At 42.9% G+C, this 27,040-nt stretch overlaps 2 protein-coding genes across 3 annotated transcripts in view; one reads left to right on the top strand and one right to left on the bottom strand.

Moving 5' to 3' along the window:
- Positions 1–725: 725 nt before the first annotated feature.
- rpl24 (ribosomal protein L24) lies at positions 726–8,643 on the bottom strand. Its single transcript, XM_080203494.1, has 6 exons — positions 8,567–8,643; positions 8,362–8,437; positions 5,877–5,987; positions 4,640–4,776; positions 4,318–4,381; positions 726–852 (listed from the first exon to the last, which is right to left on the bottom strand). The coding sequence occupies exons 1-6, from the start codon at positions 8,569–8,571 to the stop codon at positions 772–774; spliced, it is 474 nt and encodes a 157-aa protein (XP_080059620.1). The 5' UTR covers positions 8,572–8,643; the 3' UTR covers positions 726–771.
- A 169-nt stretch (positions 8,644–8,812) lies between these two features.
- The window catches only part of cep97 (centrosomal protein 97), a 91,019-nt gene continuing 72,791 nt past the window's right edge, over positions 8,813–27,040 (top strand). Inside the window, exons 1-3 of one of the 2 annotated variants that reach the window (XM_080203492.1) lie at positions 8,831–8,879; positions 9,916–9,971; positions 17,781–17,923. In XM_080203492.1, coding sequence (XP_080059618.1) covers positions 17,804–17,923 — 120 coding nt within the window. In that variant the 5' untranslated portion in view covers positions 8,831–8,879; positions 9,916–9,971; positions 17,781–17,803. Of the gene's footprint in view, positions 8,880–9,915; positions 9,972–17,780; positions 17,924–27,040 lie in introns of both variants that reach the window. The other variant, XM_080203493.1, reaches the window with a different exon arrangement.

Below are 27,040 nucleotides of genomic sequence, written 5' to 3'. Positions count from 1 at the left end.
ATGATCATGGCTGATTATGGGATTCAACTCCACTTTTTCCATCTGCTCCCCACATCACTCAATTCCCCAAGACTCCAAAATTCTGTTTATCCGATCCTTAAACATATTCCTTGTTGGAACACACCTCGCAGAAGAAAATACAAAAGATTTGCAATCCTTTGAGAATGAAGTAATTTCTCTTGATCTCAGTCCTAAATAATTAGCCCCTTATCCTGATACAGTACTGTTACAGATTTAAGTGGTTGAATGATTGCTTTAACGGTGTTGTCATTGGGGTGTTTCACAGGGTCCTGATTAGTTTCATTTTCAGTTCTGTACAAGCATAAGCTCCCACAATAAACTTGTTATTTGGAATCTATGCGTGCAAACTGCATCTTTTCCCCATCAAAACTATGCTTTAGATAGCACAATCAGCAGGGATCTTCAGCATCTGGAAGGATGTCAGTACTAAGCCAAGCTATACTGAACTGCAAAATTCCTATTCTGATCTGCAGTTCTCACTCAGCATTTCACTGGTGTATCGATTTGGGAAGAATGACAAGACTGGATAAGATTCTCTTTCTTCCGATTGCTATGTAATGATTTCCAGTGGAAGTCCCCAACTGCAAAACTTTCTGAAGACTGCTGTAAGACAAGCTCAATGCATCGAACCTCTGCTAGCAAATTTACAGTCTCAACAAATGTAGTCAAGTTAACTTTGGGATAAAATAACAAGACATAAAATCTGAAAAAATTCGGTGATTTTTATTCTACATCAACAGTTAATGATGTTTAGCGTTTTCCACCAACACGAGGAGCCTGAGACTTCATTGGCTTGGCAAACTTCTGTTTGGGTGCTGCTTTCTGAGTAGCCTAGAAATACAAAAACATTAAATGAAAATCACGGAAGAGTTGTACAATATACACTGATTCCAAAATGCCAAGCATTTACAGCACAGAAACTAACCATTCAGCTCCACACAAATCACCTAGCAGCCTTCAACTAAGACCCTCAAATACATCTTATTTTACTTTTATTTTATCCCTGATGTGCTTTTATCCAGCCTCTCCTTAATTGCAGCTATGCTATTTGCCTCAACCATTATGGCAGAGAGTTCCCACATTTTAACCACCTTGGGTAAAGAAGCATCTTGTCAATTTTCTAGTGGAAATATTAGTTACTATCTGTATTTATGGTTTCTACTTGTGGCCTCACCTATAGGTGAAAGATTTTTTTGCCACTCTACCAAACCCTTTCATAATCTTTTTGCTGTATAAAAAAACTTCAATGTTTTCAGATGGGTATAACCTTAAGTTAAGAACATAAGAACATAAGAAATAGGAGCAGGAGTAGGCCATCTGGCCCTTCGAGCCTGCCCCGCCATTCAATAAGATCATGGCTGATCTGTCGTGGCTCAGTTCCACTTTCCCGCCCTCTCCCCATAACCCTTAATCCCCTCTCTTATCAAAAACCCATCAACCCGCTTCTTAAAAATATTTAGCGAGGCAGCCTCCACCACTTCAACGGGCAGAGAATTCCAGAGATTCACCACCCTTTGAGTGAAGAAGTTCCTCCTCAACTCCGTTCTGAACCGCCCCCCCTTTATCTTGAGGCTGTGCCCCCTAGTCCTACTGTCTTTTTTGAGCGGGAAGAGTCTTTCCACCTCTATCCTATCCATCCCATTCATCATCTTATACGTCTCAATGAGATCTCCCCTCATTCTTCTAAACTCTAACGAGTACAAGCCTAGTTTATTCAGCCTCTCCTCATAGCTCAACCCCCTCAACTCCGGTATCAGCCTAGTAAACCTCCTCTGCACTCCCTCCAAGGCCAAAATATCCTTGCGCAGGTGCGGCGCCCAAAACTGCACACAGTACTCCAGCTGCGGCCTCACCAATGCCCTATACAGCTGCAGCAAGACCTCCCTACTTTTATATTCAATCCCCCTCGCTATGAAGGCCAGCATCCCATTCGCCTTCCTGACCACCTGCTGCACCTGCAGGCTGGGTTTTTGCGACTCATGCACAAGGACCCCGAGGTCCCTCTGCACCGTCGCCTGCTGCAGTTTTTCGCCACGTAAGTAATAGTCCTTCCTACCATTCTTCCTACCAAAGTGGACCACCTCACACTTGCCAACATTAAATTCCATTTGCCATTTCCTGGCCCATTCGCCCAGCCTATCTAGATCCTTCTGCAGACTCTCCACACCCTCCGCACAATTTGCCTTTCCCCCAATCTTGTTCAGGCATAATTCTCATTTTTGGACCTTTGCCATTGCCTTACTATTCAATAAAGATCAGAACCTTTTGCAGTATACCACAGCTGATTTAACTAAGGTCTAAACAAGTTTAACTTCTCTGCTTTTTAACTGGACCTCTTATTAATTTTGCATCGCTACACAGTGTTTTGGAACGATACCGCCAGTTATTCCTATTTAGATACTTACTTTCAGACAAGTAGATGGCATTTTAACTCTACCAAAATGCTCAGTCTACTCTTATATTGAAGTCATTTGCCAATTATATGCATATATTGAATAACTTCCTATTTTTTCTCCTCCTCCTCTATTTAGCACCCAATTTGGTGTCAGCTGCAAATTTTCTAGTTTTACTTCAGATTTTTGAGGCTCAATTTATGGCCAACGGCTGTCCCAGCATTTATTCTTGTGGAAAAACCACTATTCACCATTTGTCAATGAGTAACTACCTTTAACTCCAATCATTGATTTCAATTTGGTAATCAGATTGCTATTCGTTCTGCTACTTGACTTGTCTCAGGACTTTTTAAAAAATTAATTCACTAATATTGTGAGCATTTGTTGCCTAGCGCCAACTGCCTACGAGGTGGCAGGAAGCCACCACCTTGAACTGATGTAATGTGGGTATACCCACAGTAGTTATTAGGTAGGGTATTCTATGATATAAGAACATAAGAACATAAGAACATAAGAAATAGGAGCAGGAGTAGGCCATCTGGCCCTTCGAGCCTGCCCCGCCATTCAATAAGATCATGGCTGATCTGTCGTGGCTCAGTTCCACTTTCCCGCCCTCTCCCCATAACCCTTAATCCCCTCTCTTATCAAAAACCCATCAACCCGCTTCTTAAAAATATTTAGCGAGGCAGCCTCCACCACTTCAACGGGCAGAGAATTCCAGAGATTCACCACCCTTTGAGTGAAGAAGTTCCTCCTCAACTCCGTTCTGAACCGCCCCCCCTTTATCTTGAGGCTGTTGACCCAATATTGACCCAATGACAGTGAAGGAATGATGATGCAATTCCAAATCAGATGGTGCAAGGCTTGGAGGCGGCAGTGTTCCCATGTACTTTTTGCCTGTGACCTTCTAGGTGGAGACCATAGGTTTGGAAAGTGGCTTAGAAAGTTGCTTCAGTGAATCTTGTAGATAGTACACAGTGCTGCCATTGTACAGTGATGATAGGAATGAAATGATTAAGGCAGTGAGTGCCGATAAAGCAGACTGTTTTGTCCTGTATGATGTTGAACTCCAATGCTTTTTTTGGAACAGCACTCATTCAGATTAAGTTGAAGTATTCCATCACATTCACAAATTTGAATAATGTCTATCACATTCCGCTTACCTGCCTGTCAATTCTTGACAGGTGGCACAGTGGTTAGCACTGCTGCCTTACAGTGCTACAGACCTGGGCTTGATTTCCAGCTTGGGTCACTGTCTATGTGGAGTTTGCATGTTCTGCCCATGCTTGTGTGGGTTTCCTCCCACAGTCCAAAGATGTGCAGGTTAGGTGAATTGGCCATGCTAAATTCTCAATGTAGCCAAACAAGCGCCAAAGTGTGGCGACTATGGGATTTTTCACAGTAACTTAATTGCAGTATTTATGTAAGCCTATTTGTTACTAATATAATAAATAAACTTTTTAAAGGTTGTCCTCCCCTTTCAGAATCAATGTTGAGTATTATGTGCTTGAGCATTACTCCTACCATCGCTATTAAGCTAATTCCTTGGATTTGTAATTCAAATATAATTGTGTGTGGGGTGGGGTGGGAAGGGAACAAACATTAGCTGACCACCAGTCTTCTGGCACTACTCAAACTGAATGATTCTTTTCTTCCCCATTTTTATGTTACACGTCTAATTTTTGATCTTTTCCAATGCCATGCAAAATAGAATCACAGCTACATTTTAAATTGAAATACATTAATCTCGCACAACATAAGAGCAAATAGTTATATTTTACTCTAATTCAAAATGTTTAAACGTTACAGTTTAGATACTTCATATGTTTTAAATGTCTTTATCCAAATAGGATGAAGTTCCAATAATCAGAACAATAATGTAAAGAGTTGTATGTTTCACTACCTTAGCTGTAGCTGCACTGACTTTCTTTGTTGCAGCTTTGGCCTTCTTAGCCTCCTTGGCAGCCCTGTGGATCAGAAGAGAGTTCAGCAACTTTCCCCCAATAATTTGTACTGGAAGAATCCTGGTTCTCACAAGATGCAACATAATGAAAATACCCGAACACTGCAATATATTGAGGGTGATTAACTGGATATAATTTGTCATCTAAGAAAAATACACATGCCGTAGCCATATAAAAATGTTTCCAATTATTTGCACTGCAGTGCAAGCAATCAATAAACTTACAACAGAAAACTCTACTTGGCACACAATCAGTTCTTACCTGATTGCTTGTTCACGTTGAGCCTTGCGCACCTCAGGCTTCTGATTTCTCTTAGCCATAATCTCAGCAAGAGAGGCACCAGTAATAGCCCGTTGGAACTTCACTGCACGACGGGAGCGCTTTTTCTGAATCTCTTCCTGACAGGGGGTAAAAAGTTTTGAAAAATTAAATTCAATTGTGTCAAGCTGTTTTTAGCTTCATTTCAAATTGTTAACTGAGAAAACTCAGTTCTAATTAAGCAAAACACAAACAATAAATGGGGTGCTTTATCTGTGGCTTGTTTTTGAAATGGCATCATTTTAGTCAAGATAATATTTGAATATATTCCAGGTCCCTGCTTTGATTCCAGCAACCATCTAAAACATATACTCAGAAATAAAGTTAGGCAATGGAGCATTATTTGTGGAAAGGAGGATGCATTTCTTTAAAAGGGACAGTGTCACAGACTAAAAATGAGTGTGCCAATTCTCTTCATTCTTGGGCAACATGGTAATGCTAGAATGGGGGGAAAACACATGCATAATCCAAAATTAACTTGGTTTTGTCAGGCACCCTTCTTTGCAAAAGCGTTAACAAATGGAAATCGTGTCTCAGAAACTTGGACATTGAACAAAAATTATTTTAAATGTTTAGGAAGACCTCATCATGTTAATTCACTCTAAATTTTTACAAAATGCATATTTGATTTCAGGTTCAAATGCCTTTCTCATCATAACCTGTGAATATTACCCAAACCAGGAGACCAAAAGGAATGTTCTGTGCCCTTTAAAAAAACACCGTTCATGTAATTCTCAATTGCTTGGCAGCAGAAAGCTGACTCTCCTATTAAGGTTACTAAATTCATTACACCAATATAAATCAAAAACAAAAAAGGCACCAACTGAATTATTGGGACAAAGTCACCATCAGGTTAGAGTGATTTATGAACATCCTAATAAGTCCTGAATATCAAATATCAGTTACATAATTAAACTAAAAACATTGTCAGCATGAATAGGTTCCACTTAAAAATATTCAGATATTCATGTTTTTCAGTTGATGTTTAAAGCCAGTGAACACATTTGCAAAGGTCCCTGACCATAAACTTAACGCAATTATCCAAGGTACTTTCATTTGAGAATTTCTTTGTGGTTTTAAAGTAACAGTTTCAATTTACCAGTAGAGTAATAGTGTACATTACAAAGTACAACACTTTGCAATGCAAACAGAGCGAGATATGTTATATATTTTCACTTACAGACTGCCCTTTTTTGTGCTTGCGCCTGTACAAGACAGTCCAGTTGATCTGTCGAGGGTTTCTCTTGGAGAGGAAGGCCGACTCGCATTTTGAATTCAGAAACTGGAAAACCTACAAACAAGAACAAAATTAGCAACAAATCATTATCTGATCTAGAACCAGTCTTTTGTGCTATCAGCTTTTTCCAGCATTGACCTCATTCTTGGTGTGAAATCAAGCAAACGTTAATCTTAAATTATATTTATAATACAATTCACTGTTAAAACAACATAGATATATTGAAAACTGAAGTTAGAAAATAGTTGTGACGTTTCCTCTTTCCAAATCTATAATTTTTATCAGGGTTAGTACCAACTGCCCAGGCTTCACAAGATGCTGAAAATGGCAATCACAACCACCAAATTTCTTTTAACAAATATATACCCACAATTCAATAAACTACTTAAATAAAAGCAAATTACTGCAGATGCTGGAATCTGAAAACAAAATGGAAAATGCTGGAACACCTCAGCAGGTCTGGCTGCATCTGTAAGGAAAGAAAAGAGCTGACATTTCAAATCCAGATCCAGTAATACAGATGCTGCCAGACCTGTTGAGATTTCCAGCATTCTCTCTTTTGGTTTCAGTAAACTACTTCCCCAGTTCAGTGAAAAACGATGACTGGTAACCCTGGTGATTTTTGTCTTTCTCGTCTGGATGCTGTGGCCAATTGTCCAAGCTAACATCATATATCAAAAATCAAAAATTTGATTTATTGTCATATGTATTAACAGTGAAAAGTATTGTTTCTTGCATGCTATACAAAGCACACTGTTCATACAGAAGGAAACAAGAAAGTGCAGAATATAGTGTTACAGTCATAGCTAGGATGTAGAGAAAGATCAACTTAATGCAAGGTAAATCCATTCAAAAGTCTGACAGCAGCAGGGAAGAAGCTGTTCTTGAGTCACCTGGTATGTGACCTCAGACTTTTGTATCTGTTTCCCAGGGAAGAAGACGGGAGAGAGAATGTCTGGGAGGCATGGGGTCCTTAATTATGCTGGCTGCTTTGCCAAGGCAGCAGGAAGTGTAGACAGAGTCAATGAATGGGAGGCTGATCCATGGCTCAACATGCTTCTTGAAATCAGCACTACTCCAGAGACTTAAGCACAAAAATCTAGACCAAACAGTCCAGTGAGATACTGTTTGTTCTTTTGGATGAGATGTTACAGTCAATGAACAGAAGACCATCCAAAACTCAATTGTCAATATCCTAACTCTCACCAAGTGCTATTCATTCCACCTTGCTACTCACTGAAGAGTGAACACAGATTCAGGTGGCACAGTGGTTAGCATTGCTACCTCACAGCGCCAGGGACCCACGTTCAATTCTGGCTTCAGGTGACTGTGTGAAGTTTGCATGAGTTTCTTCTGAGTGCTCCAGTTTCCTCTCACAGTCCAACGATGTGCGGGTTATGTTGACTGGACATGCTAAATTGTTCCTTAGTATCAGCAGCTGAAATTAGGAGGGTAAAATATTGGGCAGCGTCGGCAGCAGCGGGGGACGGGGTGTTACAGGGATGGGACCTGGGTGGGATTGTTATTGATGCAGGCCCGATGGGCCAAATGGTCTCTTTCTGCACTGTGGATTCTATCGTATGATTTAAAAATTCTCATTCTTGTATTTAAAACTCTCAATAATCTCCATGATATCCCCCAGCCCTACAACCTTCCACGACATTTGCATTCTTCCAATTTTAGTCTCAAAACATCTCTGATTTTAAATTATTCTGCCATTGTTTACAACTCCCTGGGCTCAAATTACCTCCCTAAATGTCTCTTCTCCACTGTCTCATTTTCCTCCTTTTAAAGTACTCCTTAAAGCCAACCTCTTGACCAAACTTTTGATTATCTGCCCAAATATCTACGTATGGCTCAGCATCACATTTCATTTTATAATAACACTGAAATGCCCTGAGCCAGAGTGCTAAAGTCACTAGATAAATGAAAGATGCTGTTGAGATATTACGTCTGCCATCTCAGGTGGACACAAAAGCACTATTTTGATGAACAGCAAGGTGTTATCCCAGTGCCCCAGGCAATCTTTATACCTCAATTAACAGCACTAAAATACAGTACGTAATCATTATTACGTTGCTGTTTGTGGGGCAGCTTGTTGCAGCAAAGAAGCTGTCACCTTTCTTGCATTATATCAGTGGCCACAACTGAAAAGTACTTCATTGATTGTAGAGTACCGTAGGACATTAGAGGTAGTGGAGGAAACAATATAAAACACAAATCTCTCTTGGCATTTTTCACCAGCAGAGTTTTATACCACTGCAAGTAGTTAGTTATGAGATCTTTTACATTCGAATGGCTTCTTCTGTCAATACCACTTTAATCTATACCCAGCACCAATAAAATAACACAGGCTATCCTGTGCAAACCCACGGATTTAAAACGGAATTGCGGCTACTCCACTTGGGGGAAGAGTTTTTTTGCTTACCTTCCCATCAATTCTGGCATAGCGCTTCCCGTGACCCGGGTAGATTTTATACCCACTGAAACTGCACAGTTCGACCCTGGGGAAACAAATAGCCGGTCATCAAGGTTGTTCACACTTAGCAGCATCATCTTTAACACAGGTTGGGATAATTCAACGGCGAGGAAGAGCGGATGGAAAGAGATTAGGTTGGGGATAAGAAACTCACTTCATCTCAACAGCAAATATGGCGCAGGCGGAGAGGGAGGAGGATTGTGGGTAAGGCCCTTAACGTCAAGGGGGGGGGGGCGCACACACAATTTTTTTTAAAAAACAAAGCTCGGATAGAAAATTAAAAGAGATCGGTTTGTGGGGCAAGAATGAAACTGATTGTTATTTTTAAAATGTATTTTGGTTGGCGCAGTGACAGCAGCCAATGGGCGGTTGGAGCGGTTGCTGGGCGTTAAGCACGCGGGAAGTGGCTGCGGTGATGGCGGCGGAGATGGAGGAGGCTGCTGAAATGATGGTTAAAGCAACCCAGGGTAGGTGTTTCTGAGCGAGTTCGGCGCCGCTTTGCCCGCACCGAGGTTTCAGAGAGTCGTTGCTGTGCTTTTTTTCCCCTCCCAGCTGCAGGGGGGTAACGGGGGCGGCTGACACTGCCTGAGGACGCTGCCCGAGGTCGCTCTCTAATTCCTGCAGCTTGTGGTCCTCCGGCTCCCCTGTCACCCTGGAGATGAAGGGGAACAGTCAGCACCTTGTAACTACAATTCCCAGAGCAACCAGCGCACTGTACCCCCGAAATACTCTATTTCTCTCCCTCTCTATTGTAGCCTCTCTGCCCACCAATGTCAGGGATTTTTTTTATATGTAGAAGCCGTATACTATTTGAGTGTGTCCAAAACCAGTGCTTGGATTTTCTGCTCATCTAACTGCAGCTTCTATAGGATGTACAGATTATTTAACCCAGCCAGGCCATGTTACTTGTGTTCCATTCCAGCATTTTTTCAGTCCATCCTCAATTAATTATGTCAGACTAGCCCTGTATTTTTCTCACGTACTTATTTAGCTAATCTCCCTTTTAAATGTACTCGTCCTATTCACTTCAGCTAAACTACTCCTGTTGGTAGCGAGTTCTACACTCTCGCCAATCTTTGGATCAAAAAGTTTCTTCTGAATACTCTATTTGATTTCTTGGTGATTATCACACGCTTATGGGCTATATCTTTTTGCTGTTCCCCATGAGTGGAAATATTGTCTCAGTTTTTACTCAATCCAAACCTTTCAGAATTGTCAGTCTCTTAATCGGTTCCCCCCGCCCCCCAACCTTTTTAAGAGGGAAAAAAAGGGCCTGTATTTCTGGTAGCATTCTTGCTGCCACGACAGATCAGCCATGATCTTATTGAATGGTGGGGCAGGCTCGAAGGGCCAGATGGCCTACTCCTGCTCCTATAGATCAGCCATGATCTTATTGAATGGCGGGGCAGGCTCGAAGGGCCAGATGGCCTACTCCTGCTCCTATTTCTTATGTTCTTATGTAAATCGTCTTATACGCTTTCCAGTGTCTCTATCTCTTTATAGTATGATCACCAGAAATAGAATGCAATACTCCAGATGTGATCTAACCAAGGTTTGATGTAAGTTTAGCATAATCTCTTTACTTTCAATGCTATTCCTCTAGAAATAAGCCTTAGTGTTTGATTTGCCATGACTTTGTTAACCTGTTACTGCTTTTACTGATTTGTTAATTTGTACTCCTTTGTTGTTTTACCCCATTTAGTGATGTGCAAACACATTTTTTCTTGTTTAAAATGTAATACCTCACATTTATCTATATTGTAATTAATTTGCCAATTATATTCTTATTCTGGAACTTTAATATCTCATTACTTGTTGCAGTTCTCTTCAGTATTGTTTTGAATTTGAGAAAATACTTTTCTATTGTGCTTTTCACAACCTCAACATGTCTCAAAACTTTCAGCCAGTGAACTACTTTTCTCTATAGCCACTGATGTAATGTGAGAAATCCAGGCAGCCAATATGGCACGGTGATCCCCCTCAAGTAGAAATGTGATAATGATCAGTAATCTGTTTTGGTGATTAAATCTATGTCAAAGAGCATTGACATGAGATTTTCTTTTATTAGTAATTCTGTTTTCTCTGTTCAGTAATACTACATTGAAGAGCACAGGTTAAACCTTGGTATAGCATCTGTTTCAAAAGTTGTTATCTCTGATAGTATGGCAAGATACCCTGTATAATGTTGTGTGGCAGCACCCTGCTAAATGGGATAGACTTCGAACAGAAACTAGCAACACTAGACTGGGCATCCATGATGTGCTGTAGGCCATTAGCAGCAGCAAAATTGTACTCAACCACAATAACCTCATGGCCCAGCATATCCCACATTATCACCAAGACAGGGGATCAACTCTGTTTCAATGAAATGTTCGGGAAGGCACGCTGGGAGCAACACCAGGCACGCTGAAAAATGAGATGTCAACCTGGTGAAGCTACAAAACAGGACTACTTGTGTGACAATCTGTATAAGCAGCAAGTAACAGACACAACCAAGCAATTCCACAACCACTGAATTAGATAAACTCTGCAGTGCTGCCACATCTAGCTGTGAATGGTGGTGGACAATTAAACAACTCACTGGAGGAAGAAGCTCCACACATATTCCCCTCCTCAATCATGGAGGATCCCAGTACATCAATGCAAAAGATAAAGCTGGTGGGAATCATATCTGACACAAAGGAAAATAGTTGTGGTGATTGAAGGTCAATCATCTCAGATTCAGAACATAATTGCAGGAATTCCTCAGGAAATTGTCCTAACCATCTTCAGCTGCTTCATCAATGACCCTCTTGCCATCATAAGTTCAGAAGTGGGGATGTGCAGTCACCAGCAAACAATGTTCAGTATCATTCATGACTCCTTGGATGCTAAAGCAGTCCGTGTCAAAATGCAGCAAGATAGGGACAAGATCTAGACTGGCTGACAAGTGGCAAATAACATTGTCTGGCACTTGTGTGGTGCAAATGACCATGGAGTTTGGTTACAAGTGGTGTGCCTCAGGGATCTGTTTTGGGGCCACTGCTGTTTGTAATTTTTATAAATGATCTGGATGAGGGTATAGAAGGATGGATTATTAAATTTGCTGATGACACCAAAGTCGGAGGAATGGTAGATAGTGAAGAGGGGTGTCGTAGTTTACAGAGAGACTTGGACAAGTTGCAGAGCTGGGCCGAGAGGTGGCGGATGGAGTTTAATGTGGAAAAGTGTGAGGTAATTCACTTTGGCAGGAATAACAGATGTGTAGAGTATAGGGCTAACGGTAGGACTCTGAATAGTGTTGACGAACAGAGGGATCTAGGTGTATATATGCATAGATCCCTGAAAGTTGGAAATCAAGTCGATAAGGTTGTTAGGAAGGCATACAGTGTCTTGGCGTTTATTGGTAGGGGGATTGAATTTAGGAGCCACAACGTCATGTTGCAACTGTACAAAACTCTGGTGCGGCCACACTTGGAGTATTGTGAACAGTTCTGGTCCCCACATTATAGGAAGGATGTGGAGGCATTGGAGAGGGTGCAGAGGAGGTTTACCAGGATGTTGCCTGGCATGGGGGGTAGGTCCTATGAGGAGAGACTGAGGGATTTGGGGTTGTTTTTGTTGGAAAGAAGGCGGCTAAGAGGAGACCTTATTGAAACATACAAGATGATTAGAGGTTTAGATAGGGTGGACAGTGATAGCCTTTTTCCTCGGGTGGAGAAAGCTAGCACGAGGGGACATAGCTTCAAATTAAGGGGTGGTAGTTATAGGACGGATGTCAGAGGTGGGTTCTTTAACTGAGCCACGACAGATCAGCCATGATCTTATTGAATGGCGGGGCAGGCTCGAAGGGCTAGATGGCCTACTCCTGCTCCTATTTCTTATGTTCTTATGTTCTTATGTTCTTACCCAGAGGGTGGTGGGGGAATGGAATGCCCTGCCTGCTGCAGTTGTAGATGCGCCTAGTTTGGGGGCGTTTAAGAGGTCCGTGGATAGGTTTATGGATGGAAAGGGATTGGTTTAGGTTAGAGGGTCATTGCTTTTCTCTTAATTGGTCGGTGCATCATCGTGGGCCGAAGGGCCTGTTCTGCGCTGTAATGTTCTATGTTCTATCTCCAAGAAGAGAGGATCTAACCACCGACCCTTGGCATTCAATAGCATTACCATCGTTGATTCCCCCACTGTCAACATCCAGAGACTTACCTTTGACCAGAAACTGAACTGGACTAGCCATGTAAATACTGTGACTATCCGAGCAGGTCATAGACTAGGAATCCTGTGGCGAATAACTTGCCTGTTGACTCCCCAAAGCCTATCCACTATCTACAAGGCACAGATCAGGAGTGTAATGGAATGCTCTGCGCTGAGTGCAGCTCCATCAACACAGAAAATGCTCGATGTCATCCACGACAAAACAGCCAGCTTGACTGCTATCCTTTCCACAAACATTCCATCCATTCACCATCAATGAACAGTGGCAGCTGTGTGTACCCTCTAAGATGCACTGCAGGAACTCACCAAGGTTCCTTAAGCAGCACATTCCAAACCTGTGACCACTACCATGTCGAAGGACAAGGGAAGCAGATAGGTGGGAACACCACCTGAAGGTTCCCCTCGAAGCACTCATCAGCCTGATTTGGAAATATATCACTATTACTTCACTGCCGCTGGGTCAAAATTCTGGAGCGCCCTCCCTAACAGCACTGGATGTACCTACACCTTGGACCACAGTCGTTCAAGAAGGCAGCTATGGATGGACAATAAATGTTGGCCTGGCTGGTGACACCCACATCCCATAAATTAATTGTAAGAAAACTGCTGTATTTCACTGTTGATGCAGAATAGATGTTCGAGGGGGAGTTTTCCTATCCTGCTTGCCACGGAATCATAGCAGGCAAAGCTCCATTGACCTGTAATGGGATTTTCTGGTTTTGGGATCAGCTTGGCTGGAAAATTCTGCCCCAAATCTGAGTAAATTTGAAACCACAACTTCTGACTCAGGCGAGAATGGTTCCATTAAGGATAACAAATGTATTGGTTAACAGCGAGAAGAACATACAAAATGGGAGCTGGAGTAGACCATACAGCCTGTTGCATCTGCTTTGCTAGTTAATATAATCAAGGCTGATCTTTGCCTAAACCTAATTTTCCTGTCATCTCCTATATCCCTTGATTTCCCTGAGAAATCAAAAATAAATTCAATTATGGAGCACCCACAGCTCTCAGGTATAAGGGAATTCCAGATTTGCCACCCTTTTGAAGAAGTTTCTCTTCTTTTCAGTCCTAAATGTTCAGCCATTATCCTGAGACTGTCCTTTTTGTTTTAGATTTCCCAGCAGAGAAAATAATCTGTGTCTACTCTGCCAAGCCCCTTCTGATTCTGTTTTATGTGCTTATCTGTCATTCCTCTGAACTCCAGAGTATAAAATCCCACTTTACTCAGCCTCTCATCATTGGCCAACCCTCTCATCCAGGAACCAAGCTAGTGAACCTTTGTAATGCCTCCAATGTAGGTACATTTTCGTTAAGTATAGGGACCAAAACGACACATGGTCTAAGTGTGGTCTCACTGAAGTCTGGTACAAGAAAATAAATATTTAGGTGATTGAGCAATACAATGTCACAGAAAGTTTTTATTAGAAGGTTTTCAAAAGAAGGCAGTGGGGCTACAAAACAATGTTCCAGGAGTCCAAGTAGTAAGTAGGATGTGAGAAATGATTTCAAAGTGGTAGTCCACTATCTACGAGGCACAAGTAAGGAGTGTGGTGGAAAACTTGCGACTTGTCTGAATGAATATGGCTCCTCCAACACTCAAGACCTTTGCTACCCAAGGCAAAACAGCTCACTTAACCAGCACCCTACTACCACTATAAACATTCACTCCCTCCACTTGAAGCACAGTGGAAGCAATGTGTACTGTATCCAAAGTGCAATGCAGCAACTTGCAAATTCTTTTCAACGGTCTAAACCCTGTCACCTGGAAGGACAAGGCAGTTGACACACGAGGATGTCACCACCTGCAAGTTCCCTCTCAAGCCTCACACCATCCTGACTTACAAACTATATCACCATTTTCTTTATTGCCATTTGTCAAAACCCTGAAACAGGCTTCCTAACAACACTGTGGGTGTACCCATACCACCTGGACTGCTGTGGTTTAAGAAAGTGACTTGCCACAGCTAACTTGAGGGGAGTTAAAGATGGGCAATTAAATGTTGTTCTAGCCAATGATGCCAGTATCCCATGAAAGATGAAAGAATTTAAAAAGTAGATATCAAGTCAAAGCACTGTTTTGAAATAAATGTAACATGCAACACCATCTTTTAACATTCTGTTATCTTGCTAGATGTTAATCACAGGACATTTCGGTTAGTGATGTTAATGATAGGGAGTGGCTTAGGATCGTTGTAATATTGGAAAGAGCAAGTGGTTGTAAGGGCTGTTCCAGGGCCACGTGATATGAGAAATATTCAGTATTGGGGAAATGCAGATTTTCCGACTTGTGATGTGATATCCTGGGTTGCATGGCTCAAGTGTGATTATCAGGTCAGTTTGCTGTCTTAACCTTAGTTGTTTGCAATCCATAGTACATTGGAATGCTCCCCTTATTTAATGTTGTTGTTCCATCAGGCCTGTTTGAGTTTTTATGTCACTATTTGATTTATTTAAATCAAAGAAATATCTTGAGAGTGTTGTTTTTTTAAAAAAAAAGTACTTTGAATCAAAAGTACACTTTCTTTCCTCTGACCAAATTGTTTCAGCTTGGGGGGGGGGGAAAAAACTTCCATCCCGTTCTGAATGTTGATGAGTGAATGTCTTTTGCTGCTGGTATCCCTTTTACTAAGGGGGGGTAGTTATAGGACAGATGTCAGGGGTAGGTTCTTTACCCAGAGGGTGGTGAGGGATTGGAATGCCCTGCCTGCTGCAGTTGTAAATGCGCCTAGTTTGGGGGCGTTTAAGAGGTCTGTGGATAGGTTTATGGACAAAAAGGGATTGGTTTAGGTTAGTGGGTCATTGTTGTTGTTTTTTTTTAACTGGTCGGCGCAACAATGTGGGCCGAAGGGCCTGTTCTGCGCTGTAATGTTCTATGTTCTATGTTTACAGTTTGTCCAAGGGACATTTTTCAAATGAGTTCAACATTCGAGGAGGTCATTATTTTTTCCTCATCTGATGCACGGTTTCCTTTAGGGGTGTCTTGGGCCAATTTTCTCTTTTAGTTGAGACTCTGCATTTCAGTGTCGTCCTCAATTCTAGCTAAAGCCACAATGCCATAATGGTTTGCCCAAAACTAAAAATGATACACATACAATGGAATTTGATGTTGATCTGTGCTCTGTAAACTGAAATACTATGAGTTTTGTTCAACTCTAGTACTTGCCTCACAATTAAGTAGTAAGTTCAAGCTCTACTTCATAATTTGCATTTACTGACACTTCAATGTGATATGCTGCATTATTAAAATGTCCTTTTTCCAATGAGATTCCAATCTGAGGTCCTATCTGCCAGCATATTTTCAAAAGAAGACAATTTGCATTTAAGCTGGAGACCCTCAAAATGTGCTTTACAGCCAATTCAGTATATTTCGAGTAGTCAATTGTGTGATGTAATCAAACATGACCTACTGAATTAGGCAAACAGCGATGAGACAAATGAAATCTGTTTCTGGTAGTGTTGGGTGAGGCATAATTTTCTTGTGGGATGTACCAATTCATCAGATTTGAACAAATTAATGCAAACAAAAGCAGTAGGAACAGGCTGTTTGGCCCCTAGAGCTTTGCTCTATCATTCAATGAAATCACAGTTGGTCTGATTTGACTCCCTTTTAGATTAATAATCTATCAATTAGCCCTGAATATATTCAATGACCAAGCCTGCTAACTGGGGAAAAGAAATCCAAACACAACAACGCTCAGGAAAGTAAAATCATCTTCACTAGAATCGCTACTCTACAGTGCAAAAGGAGGTCATTCAGCCCATCGAGCCTGCGCTGTCAACTGTCCTACCCATGCCTTTTTCCCTTAACCGTATGGTTATCTCCTCCAGAAATGGAAGATCCCTTATTTTGAATAGTGCCCCTAGTCTAGTGTCTCCCACGAGGCAAAACCCTTTCAGTTTATTGGGGAATTTGTAGGGGAATTTCACAGTAACCTCATTGCCGTGTTAATGTAAGTCTTACTTGTGACTAATAAATAAACTTTACTTTTACTTTATCTTTTAGTTTATTGTCTCATCTGAAGGATAGCACTTCTGGCAATGCCATAATCTACAAGTATTACAGCTAATGCTCAAACCAATGACCACCTGATTCAAAAGTAAGAGTGCTAGCAGACATGTCACTAAAAAAGGAAGATTTCTGTTGACATCTTGGCCAACATTTCTATTCTGACCTGCACCACTTAAGGTCTTATTTGCCAGTGTGAAGCCAACTATTTTGGACCAAAATGCAGTAAATTCCAGTTATTCAATTATGCAAAGCTTGGGACAATGAAGGTCCAAAGGACTAGAAATTTAGTTGCCCTGTTTCGAGGGCACAAGAGGTCATGATTTGCCACTTCCCTATCACTGCTCAGATTGAGGCAAGCAATAAACACAAACATTTATTTCCTGTAAGGGTCATGCTTGTTTTCTTTCATGCTTTCTTCCTTCACCTTGCTTATCATGTCTATTTGTCATTCATAACTTTACTTAGCATGAGGTCTGCCAACTGCTGGGTTACGTCTCCAAAGTTTGTGGCTCCACAATATCATCTGTTGAAACCTGGCATCCACTCCCAGAGACCGTCAGAATCTCCTCTGCATATACTTTATTGATGCCATTGACTTGTAAAATAAGCTTCGGCATTTTTATATTATTTCAAATTAATAGATGAGAATGGCTGCAATAGATCCCCGTCCGCCCCCCCAACTCTGGCTTGCAATTCTGGGCTGATGTTTTTCATTGTTGAGCAATCCTCAAACCTGCAGCCCCAACTGAATCCCTCCACAACGAGTATTTTAATTATATAATGATTGACGTGCTGCTTGGCCGAGATCTCTCTCCCTGACTTTGTAATTCTCCTGGAGAGTTTTAGAAATTAATCAACGTACTCTTACTGGGTAACAAAATGCTATGGTGCACAAATTTTGCTGCTCTATTTTGTTATTGAACCCTTGGCATTTTAGTAATCTGGGAAGTAAATCTTGGATGTGGCTTTTTTTTAGAGCACCTTACAATTATCGTATGGTTTTGTATAATTCTACATTTGGACTTTTGTAATATAGGATAGCCTACTTTTTTAATGACATGAATATTCACACGAATACTAGTACAAAAGTTCAGTACATGGAAAATTAAATATATTCTGAAACTCTAAGCAACATGTTCATTCAGATTTTATTTTTATTTTTCAGATCGAGTAGTTGATTTATCAGGGATGGGATTGCAGCATTTGGATACAGTTTCTCTGTCTGTGACAAACTCGTTTACTTTGATTCTGGACAAGAACCAACTGACTAAATTGGAAAGTGTGGAGAAATGCAGTGATTTAGTACAAGTAGGTGTTACCAGTCTTTAACTTGAAATTTTAAAGGACAGCACTGTGGGCTTGAAAGATTTTGTAGTAATGCTAATTTTTTAGAATATCCTCTCTGCTTCAGAGTTACTGCTGTGAATAAATGGAAAGCAACAGGTTATTTGGAATGTATTGCAAAATATGTTGTTACTTTTGTATTTTACTCATTTGTTCAGCAGACCTGACTGGGGAAGTAGCTATGCAATTTTACAATTCCTTAAGTTAGAAACATAGGAAAGAGAAAGAGGAATAGGCCATTTAGTCCTTTGAGTGTACTTCGCCATTCATGTTGATCGTATCAATATCCTAATTTCACCCACCCCACCCCAATATCCCTTGATCCCTATAGCTCTGTCTAATTTCTGCTTGAAATCACACCATTTTGGCTTCAACTACATTTGGTGGTAGTGAATTCCACACATTCACCACTCTCTAGGTGAAGAAATTTCTCTTCTCACTTCTAAATGTTTACCCCTTATCCTCAAACTATGATTTCATAAGAACATAAGAAATAGGAGCAGGAGTAGGCCAACTAGCCCTTCGAGCCTGCCCCGCCATTCAATAAGATCATGGCTGATCTGTCGTGGCTCAGTTCCACATTCCCGCCCTCTCCCCATAACCCTTAATCCCCTCTCTCATCAAAAACCCATCAACCCGCGTCTTAAAAATATTTAGCGAGGCAGCCTCCACCACTTCAACGGGCAGAGAATTCCAGAGATTCACCACCCTTTGAGTGAAGAAGTTCCTCCTCAACTCTGTTCTAAACCGCCCCCCCTTTATCTTGAGGCTATGCCTCCTAGTCCTACTATCCTTTCTGAGTGGGAAGAGTCTCTCCACCTCTGTCCTATCCATCCCATTCATCATCTTATACGTCTCAATGAGATCTCCCCTCATTCTTCTAAACTCTAACGAGTACAAGCCTAATCTATTCAGCCTCTCCTCATAGCTCAACCCCATCAACTCCGGCATCAGCCTAGTAAACCTCCACTGCACTCCCTCCAAGGCTAAAATATCCTTGCGTAAGTACGGCGCCCAAAACTGCACACAGTACTCCAGCTGCGGCCTCACCAATGCCCTATACAGCCGCAGCAAGACCTCCCTACTTTTATATTCAATCCCCCTCGCGATGAAGGCCAGCATCCCATTCGCCTTCCTGACCACCTGCAAGCTGGGTTTTTGCGACTCATGCACAAGGACCCCGAGGTCCCTCTGCACCGTCGCCTGCTGCAGTTTTTCTCCACGTAAGTAATAATCCTTCCTACCATTATTCCTACCAAAGTGGACCACCTCGCACTTGTCAACATTAAATTCCATTTGCCATTTCCTGGCCCATTCGCCCAGCCTATCTAGATCCTTCTGTAGACTCTCCCCACCCTCCGCACAATTTGCCTTTCCACCAATTTTGGTGTCATCAGCAAATTTCGACACCCTACACTCGGTTCCCTCCTCGAGATCATCTATATAAATGGTAAATAGCTGAGGCCCCAGCACCGACCCCTGGGGCACTCCACTAGTCACCATCCGCCAATCCGAATAGCACCCATTGACCCCCACTCTCTGCCTCCTATTTGACAACCAGTCCTCTATCCACGCTAACACCCTACCCCCAACTCCATGCCCCCTGACCTTCTGTAATAACCTCTTGTGAGGTACCTTGTCAAACGCCTTCTGAAAATCCAGAAAGACCACATCCACCGGCTCTCCTCTATCCACCGCCCTAGACACATTCTCATAGAACTCCAGTAAATTTGTCAGACACGACTTCCCTTTAAGGAAACCGTGCTGCGTCTGCTCTATCAAGCAGTTCCCCTCAAGATGCCTCGCTATTTCCTCCTTGATGACGGATTCTAACATTTTACCTACAACAGACGTTAAACTAACAGGCCTATAATTCCCTGCCTTTTGCCTGGCACCCTTCTTAAACAACAGCGTAACGTTAGCCGTTTTCCAATCTTCCGGCACTTCCCCGGAATCCAGCGACGTCTGGAAAATAACCACCAAGGCATCCACTATCACCTCCGCCATTTCTTTCAGGACCCTCAGATGCATTCCATCCAGTCCTGGGGACTTGTCCACAATCAGCCCCTCCAGTCTGCCGAGCACCACCTCTCTAGTGACAGTAATGTCATCGAGACCCTCCAGTCCTACCACCTTTCCATCTCTAACATCCGGCAAATTATTCACGTCCTCCTCCGTGAAGACCGAAACAAAAAAGTTATTCAAGACCTCCGCCATATCCCCATCCCGTACCACTAAGTCCCCCTTCTCATCCTCTATGGGACCAACGTTCACCCTAGCCAGCCTCTTCCTTTTTATATATTTATAAAAACTCTTGCTATCCTTTTTTATATTAAGCACTAGCCCAGCTTCATAGTTTCTCCTACCCTCCTTTATCAACTTCTTTGTCAATCTTTGTTGACATTTAAACCTCTCCCAATCCTCTTCTCGCCCACTACTCTTAGCTACTCTAAACGCCTCCGCTTTTAATTTAACACTTTCCTTCACCTCCTTCGTTATCCACGGCTTATTACCTCTCCTCCTACGGTCCTTTTTGACCATCGGAATAAATTTCCGCTGAGCACCAAGAAAGATCTCCTTAAAGATCCTCCACTGCTCCTCAGCAGACCTACCTTCCAACGCGCTCCCCCAGTCCACATTCGCCAATTCTTCTCTCATCCTACCGTACTCCCCTCTGTTCAAACAAAGGACGCGCGTCCGGGAACCCACTTTCTCCTCCTCCATCTGCACCAGAAACTCCACCATACAATGATCACTCTCCCCAAGAGGATCCTTCACCGCAAGTTCCCTAATTCTACCCGCCTCATTACATAGCACCAGATCCAAGATAGCTCGCTCCCTCGTCGGCTCCAACACACACTGTTCGAGGAAACTATCCTGGCAGCATTCCAAGAACTCCTCCTTGAGCCCACCGTGTCCAACATGGGTCGACCAATAAATATGCAGATTGAAATCCCCCATAACCACGGCCATCCCATTCCTGCACGCCGCACTTATTTGCGCGTTAACAGCCCGCCCCACCTCCAGATCATTATTGGGGGGCCTATAGACGACACCCACCAGCGTCTTCCTCCCTTTGCTGTTCCTAATCTCTACCCACAACGATTCCACCTTCTGTTCCTTGGCTCCAATATCATCCCTCGCTACCACCCTGATGCTATCCTTAATCAGCAGAGCTACGCCCCCCCCCTTTTTCCCTCCTGCCTATCCTTCCTAAACACTTGATACCCCTGGACATTCAGCTCCCAGTCCCTGTCACCTTGCAGCCACGTCTCTGTAATGGCCACCAGATCATATCCATTTGTGTCGATCTGCGCCACCAACTCATCCACTTTATTCCTAATGCTTCGCGCATTCAGATAAAGCACCTTCATCCCAGCCTTCACCTGGACCTTATTTGCTGGAACGCCACCAACCATACGCCCCTTACTCCCTCTATTATTGGGACATCCTCGGCCTCTATCCTTACCTGTACCGTCTCCTTAACTTTAGACCCTGTAATGTCACCTACCCTCACACCCTCCCCCCCCCCCCCCAATTAGTTTAAAGCCCTGTCTACAGTCCTCTTTACACGGTTAGCCAGCACTCTGATCCCAGCATGGTTCAGACCAACCCCATCCCACCTGAACAGGTCCCACCTACCCCAATACTGGTGCCAATGCCCCATAAATTCAAACCCATTCCTCCCACACCAATCCCTGAGCCACCCATTCACTTCCTTAATCCTATCAACCCTACGCCCGTCTGCACTCGGTTCAGGCAGTAGTCTGAGATGACCACCTTGTCGGTTCTACTTTTTAATTCCATTCCCAGCTTTTCATACTCCCTCCCCAGATCCTCAGTTTGCATTTTGCCTATGTCGTCGGCACCCACATGAAGAACTATGACCGGATTCTCACCCTCCCACTCCAGGTTCCTCTGCAGCCCAGATGTGACATCCCGGACCCGAGCACCAGGCAGACAACACACCCTTCTGTGCATTTTGTCGTTGTGACAAGGGACAGTGTCAATACCCTTCACCCCACTATCCCCAATTACAACTACGTTCCTTTTCCCCTTCTCTTTGCCTATGGCCTGCTGCATCACTGTACCGTGTGCAGTCTGCTCACCGACCTCACCTCCCTCGTTCTCGTCCAGACTGGAAGCAAGAACCTCAAACCTGTTATGCAGCTTGAGAGGCTGAGGCCTCCTCTCCCCACTCTCCTTCCTCCTCTTCTCACCCTCCTTCCTCCTCTCAGCAGCCCCCTCTTGTTCCTGACCCTTAGAGTTAGCCAGTCTAGGCGGGGTGGATGTTACTTGCACCCCATTGACAATGGCACCCTTTCTCCCCCTGATGAGCCTCAGTGTCCGTAGCTCAGAGGCCAGCTCATCTACCTTGAGCTGGAGCTCCTCCAGCAACCTGCACTTACTGCAGACATGGTCACTGGGGAGGACCCTGGGGTCCACCAGTTCCCACATCATACAGAAACCACACATCACATGCCCCTCCATTATTCACTGCAGTAATTTTGAAAATTTCCACACAAACTCACCTGGCCCTTTTTCTCCCAAGCCCTTTTGATATTAAGCCCTAATTTCTCACCCTGCTTCCCTCTCACTCCGCTGCCCGCTCAGACACTGCCCGCTGTCTACACCAGGCCTCCTTTTAAACCTGGCGCTGATTTAAAGCTGGCTGGCCCACAACTCCTTCTAACCACTCCCTCAGAATTCTTAAAGCAGTAAAGACAATAAAATAAATGCTTTAAACAGTTCTACAAAGAACAAAGTGCTTTAAACTTATTTAAACAGGTTTTTAACAGGTAAAATCTTATCTCTCTCTGCTCCTTCACTCGTCTGCTCCCTAACCCCTCCTTTGTAAAATCTGTTCATTTTCCTTCAAAAATGTAATCCAGAATTCTTGGACTTGCTTAGGTCAAATCTTCCTTTAGTTGATGTTATTGTATTCTGTTAAGATTAGAGTCAAGGTATGATGAGCAAAAATATATCTTGATAGAGCGTGTATGTACCTTCAGATGATTGTAATGCCTGTATCACTTTTTGGTGTTTTTTTTAATCCCACTGTACATTTCCAACCTTTTTTCCCTTTTTCACTTGTATTCAAATGTAACTATGTGCTGGGTTGAATTATGGAATGGAATTTATTGGAGTAAAATTTACTGAAGTAGCACTATAAACAAAATGGTCAGCAGGTAGTACTGAACGAATGCTGCTAAAACGCAAGAGATATTGCAAAGCTTCTGTTGTGTTCATCAGGACAAATGCAAGAAGGCAACATTTTCTAATGGAAGGAAGGGGCAGCACGATGGCATAGTGGTTAGTATTGCTGCCTCACAATGCCAGGGACCTGGGTTCAATTCTGGCCTCGAGTGCCTGTGTTTGTGTGGAGTTTTGGACGTTGTCTTCATGTCTGCATGAGTTTCCTCTAGCTGCTCTGGTGTCCTCCCACAGTCCAAAGATGTGCAGGTTAGGTGGATTGGCCATGCTAAATTGCCCCTTAGTGCCAAAGGATTAGAAGGATGACTATATGGGTTGTGGGAATAGAGCTTGGGTGGGATTGTGGTCAGTGTAGACTCAATGGGCCAGATAGCCTCCTTCTGTACTGGAGGAAATCTCTGAGAACAATTTTTACTCCAGGAGAAAAGGGGTGGTGTTTGGTTGGGAAGTCAGCTCTGGCTGAGATGTTGCCATGGAGAAAGCAGCAGTGAACTGTAGACACACTAAGTCTCTGGGTAATTCAAAAAAGTCACAAGGTTTGGACATGTTTGTTTGCAAAGGAAGGGTTCTTGTGCAATCACAAGCGAACATCCCCCCTTCTAGTTGAGTCTCAGATATTACTCTGAGGACATCTTTGCGGTGATTTCCCAAATCAGAGATAATTGGCCATATTGCTGAGTGAGTGCTGCATGATTGTGCTGGTGATGACAACTCCTACTAATGATTGGAAGTAGACTAATGGAGCAGTAATTGGCCAGGTTGGATTTGCTTTTTTGTGAACAGCTCATATTTGGGCAATTTTCCACATTGTGTAAATTTCAATGTTGTAACTATACTTGGCCAGAGATGCAGCTATTTCTGGGCCTCCAGTCCTTCAGTGCTATTGTTAGGATATTGTCCGGATCAGGCTAGCCATACCAACCCCTATCGACTATGGCAAAGTCTGCAAGGTGAAGGCATGTAAAATTGCTGGCTCCAACGCATCCCTCACTGATGAACTCAATGCATTCTATGCCTGTTTTGAGCAAGAGGTCAGCAAGAGCATGCCCTCCACCCTGGAAGCCCTGGATGAACCTGTATCTGGGGTCACCATTGCAGGTGCCAGAGCAACTTTCTCAAAGGTTAGCCCATGACTGGCCCAGATGGGGTACCCCGAGGAGCACTCAGATCCTGTGTGGATCAGCTGGCAGGAGTATTTGCAGACATCTTCAACCTCTCTTTACAACAATCTGAGGTCCCTATATGCTTCAAAAAAACGGCCATCATCCAGGTACCAAGAAAAACCAAGCACCGTGCTTTAATGACTATTGGCTGGTGGTTCTGACATCCATCATTATGAAGTGCTCCGAAATGCTAGTCGTGGCACAAATCGATTCCAGCCTTCTGGACTACCTGGATCCACTGCAGTCTGCCTATCGCCGCAACAGGTCCACAGCAGACGTCATTTCCTTGGTTCTGCATTCAACCCTGGAACACCTGGATAACAAGGACACCTATGTCAGAATCCTATTTATTAACTACAGCTTAGCCTTCAGCACTAATATTCCAACAAAACTCATCTCCAGATTCCGTGATCTGGGCCTCAGCACCTCTCTCTGACTGGATCCTGAACTTCCTAAATCACAGACCACAGTCAGTAAGGATAGGCAACAATGCCTCCTCCACGATCATCCTCAACACCGGTGCCCAACAAGGCTGTGTTCTCAGCCCTCTACTATACTCCTTATACACCTGTGATTGTGCGACCAAATTCCCCTCAATTCAATTTTCAAGTTTGATGACACCACCATAGTGGGTCGGATCTCAAATAATGACAAGACAGAGTACAGGAATGAGATAGAGCATCTGGAACTGGTGCAGTGACAATAATCTCTCCCTCAATGTCAACGAAATGAAGGAGATTGTCATCGAGGAATTATTCAGGAAGCATAAAGGAGAACATGCCCCTATCTACATCAATGTGGACGAAGTAGAAAGGGCCGAGAGCGTCAAGTTTTTAGGTGTCCAGATCACCTGTCCTCATCCCCATATGCCGTCACTATAGTTAAACGCTCACAAATGCCTCTACTGTCTCAGAAGACGAAGGAAATTTATCATGTCAGCTACGACTCTCATCAACGTTTACAATGCACCATAGAAAGCATTCTTTCTGGTTATATCACAGCTTGGTATGGCTACTGCTCTGCCCAAGACTGCAAGGAATTACAAAAGGTCATGAATGTAGCTCAACCCATCATGCAAACCAGCCTCCCATCCTTTGATTCTATCTACATTCCCCGCTGCCTCTGCAAAGCAACCAGCATAAGGACTCCACACGGTCCAGACACCCACTCTTCCATCTTCTTCGGTTGGGAAAAAGATACAAAAGTCTGAGGTCACATACCAACTGACTCAAGAACAGCTTCTCCCCTGCTGCTGTCAGACTTTTGAATGGACTTGCCTTACATTAAATTGATCTTTCTCTTCACCCCAGCTATGACTGTAACACTACGTTCTGCACTCTCTCACTTCCTTATCTATGCTTTGTCTGTATAGCGCGCAAGGCAACTTTTCACTGTATGTTAATACACGTGATAAATCAAATCAAAATTTCCTTTGTAGTATCCAGTGCCTTCAGTATTTTTATTATATGGAGGAAATGAAGTTGTCTCAACTGGCATCTGAGATGCAGGAAATCTTGGGATGAGGCTGAGATGGACAATTTTGGCTGAAGGTGTTGCGAATGCTTCAGCCTTGTCATTTGTACTGACAATTAACATTAACAACGTTAATTGTTTTATTATCCATCACCATTCATGACTGGATGTTTTAAGACTGAAGATCTTTGATCTTATGTTGTGTTATAGGATTGCTTAGCTCTGTTTGGCATGCAAGCATTCCTGTACTAGTGCTTTATCAAGGAATGCCACTGAGTGGCGCTGCGCTGCACTGCAGTGACCCTGATTTTTGCTCCTTGTTTTCATCTTGCAGCTTTTAACTTTTCAAATTTTAAAAAATTTTTTTGTTCGAATTGTTTTCTCTTTCCTGCTTTTTTTGTTTTTTTTTAGGTAGAGCTGTGATTTTTAGTGTTGGAGCTGCTGGGGCATGTATAAGGCCAGGCGGTGTGACGCCAGGTGTGTGGAGCATGCTGGGGCTGTGATTTATTTTTCTAGTGGGGGGAGGCATGCACAAAGGATGGGAATTACTGGATCTAAATATACAACCAGCAGGCTGTGGCTGAACTCACAGGATCCGCAACATTGTGAGTTATAATTTATAATCTTACCTGCGTGGGTACTAATAAAGAATGAGACTGCCTCAATTTAGGTTGAGTGGGAATGAAACAAGAAGGCATGTGACATTGTGTGAACAGGAGAGGGCAATGTTTGTCAATAAAGGACAATCTGATTCTGGGATAGAGGCTGACTGTATTTAGGAAATGAGACATGGTGAGTGAAAATGTAGGGCCAGTCAGAAATAAGATTGAGATTCAGACCTGCACAGAATTTTTGTCTGAATTTGGAGAGCTGAGTGTGCCTATTTATCAAAACATTTGAGGCCGTGCATTTGACATTGATGGATTTGATTTAGCACACCATGATAGATCTACCACTGCCAGATATAAAACCCAACGAGGGGTTATATGTATGTTTGTGAATAAACATTAGCCCAAAATTTTCAGGTTAGGAAACATTACCTCGAATGTTTAAAATGTAACTCCCTAACACTCATTTCTCATACCCCCCCAATGCCTGATGGCCTGCATCATAGGGCATTAGAGGAAGTGGTGGCGGAAATAGTGGATTGATCGCTTGCAATATTTTAAAATTCCCTGGTTGGTACCATACCTACAACGGATTGTAAAAATGCTAATAGATCATAGAACCC

This window comes from Carcharhinus amblyrhynchos, chromosome 15, assembly GCF_965287045.1.
Source record: "Carcharhinus amblyrhynchos chromosome 15, sCarAmb.v2.hapA, whole genome shotgun sequence".
NCBI classification, from domain to species: domain Eukaryota; kingdom Metazoa; phylum Chordata; class Chondrichthyes; order Carcharhiniformes; family Carcharhinidae; genus Carcharhinus; species Carcharhinus amblyrhynchos.
Note: the sequence above shows the minus strand (reverse complement) of the source record. Positions and strands in the feature narration are given on the sequence as shown.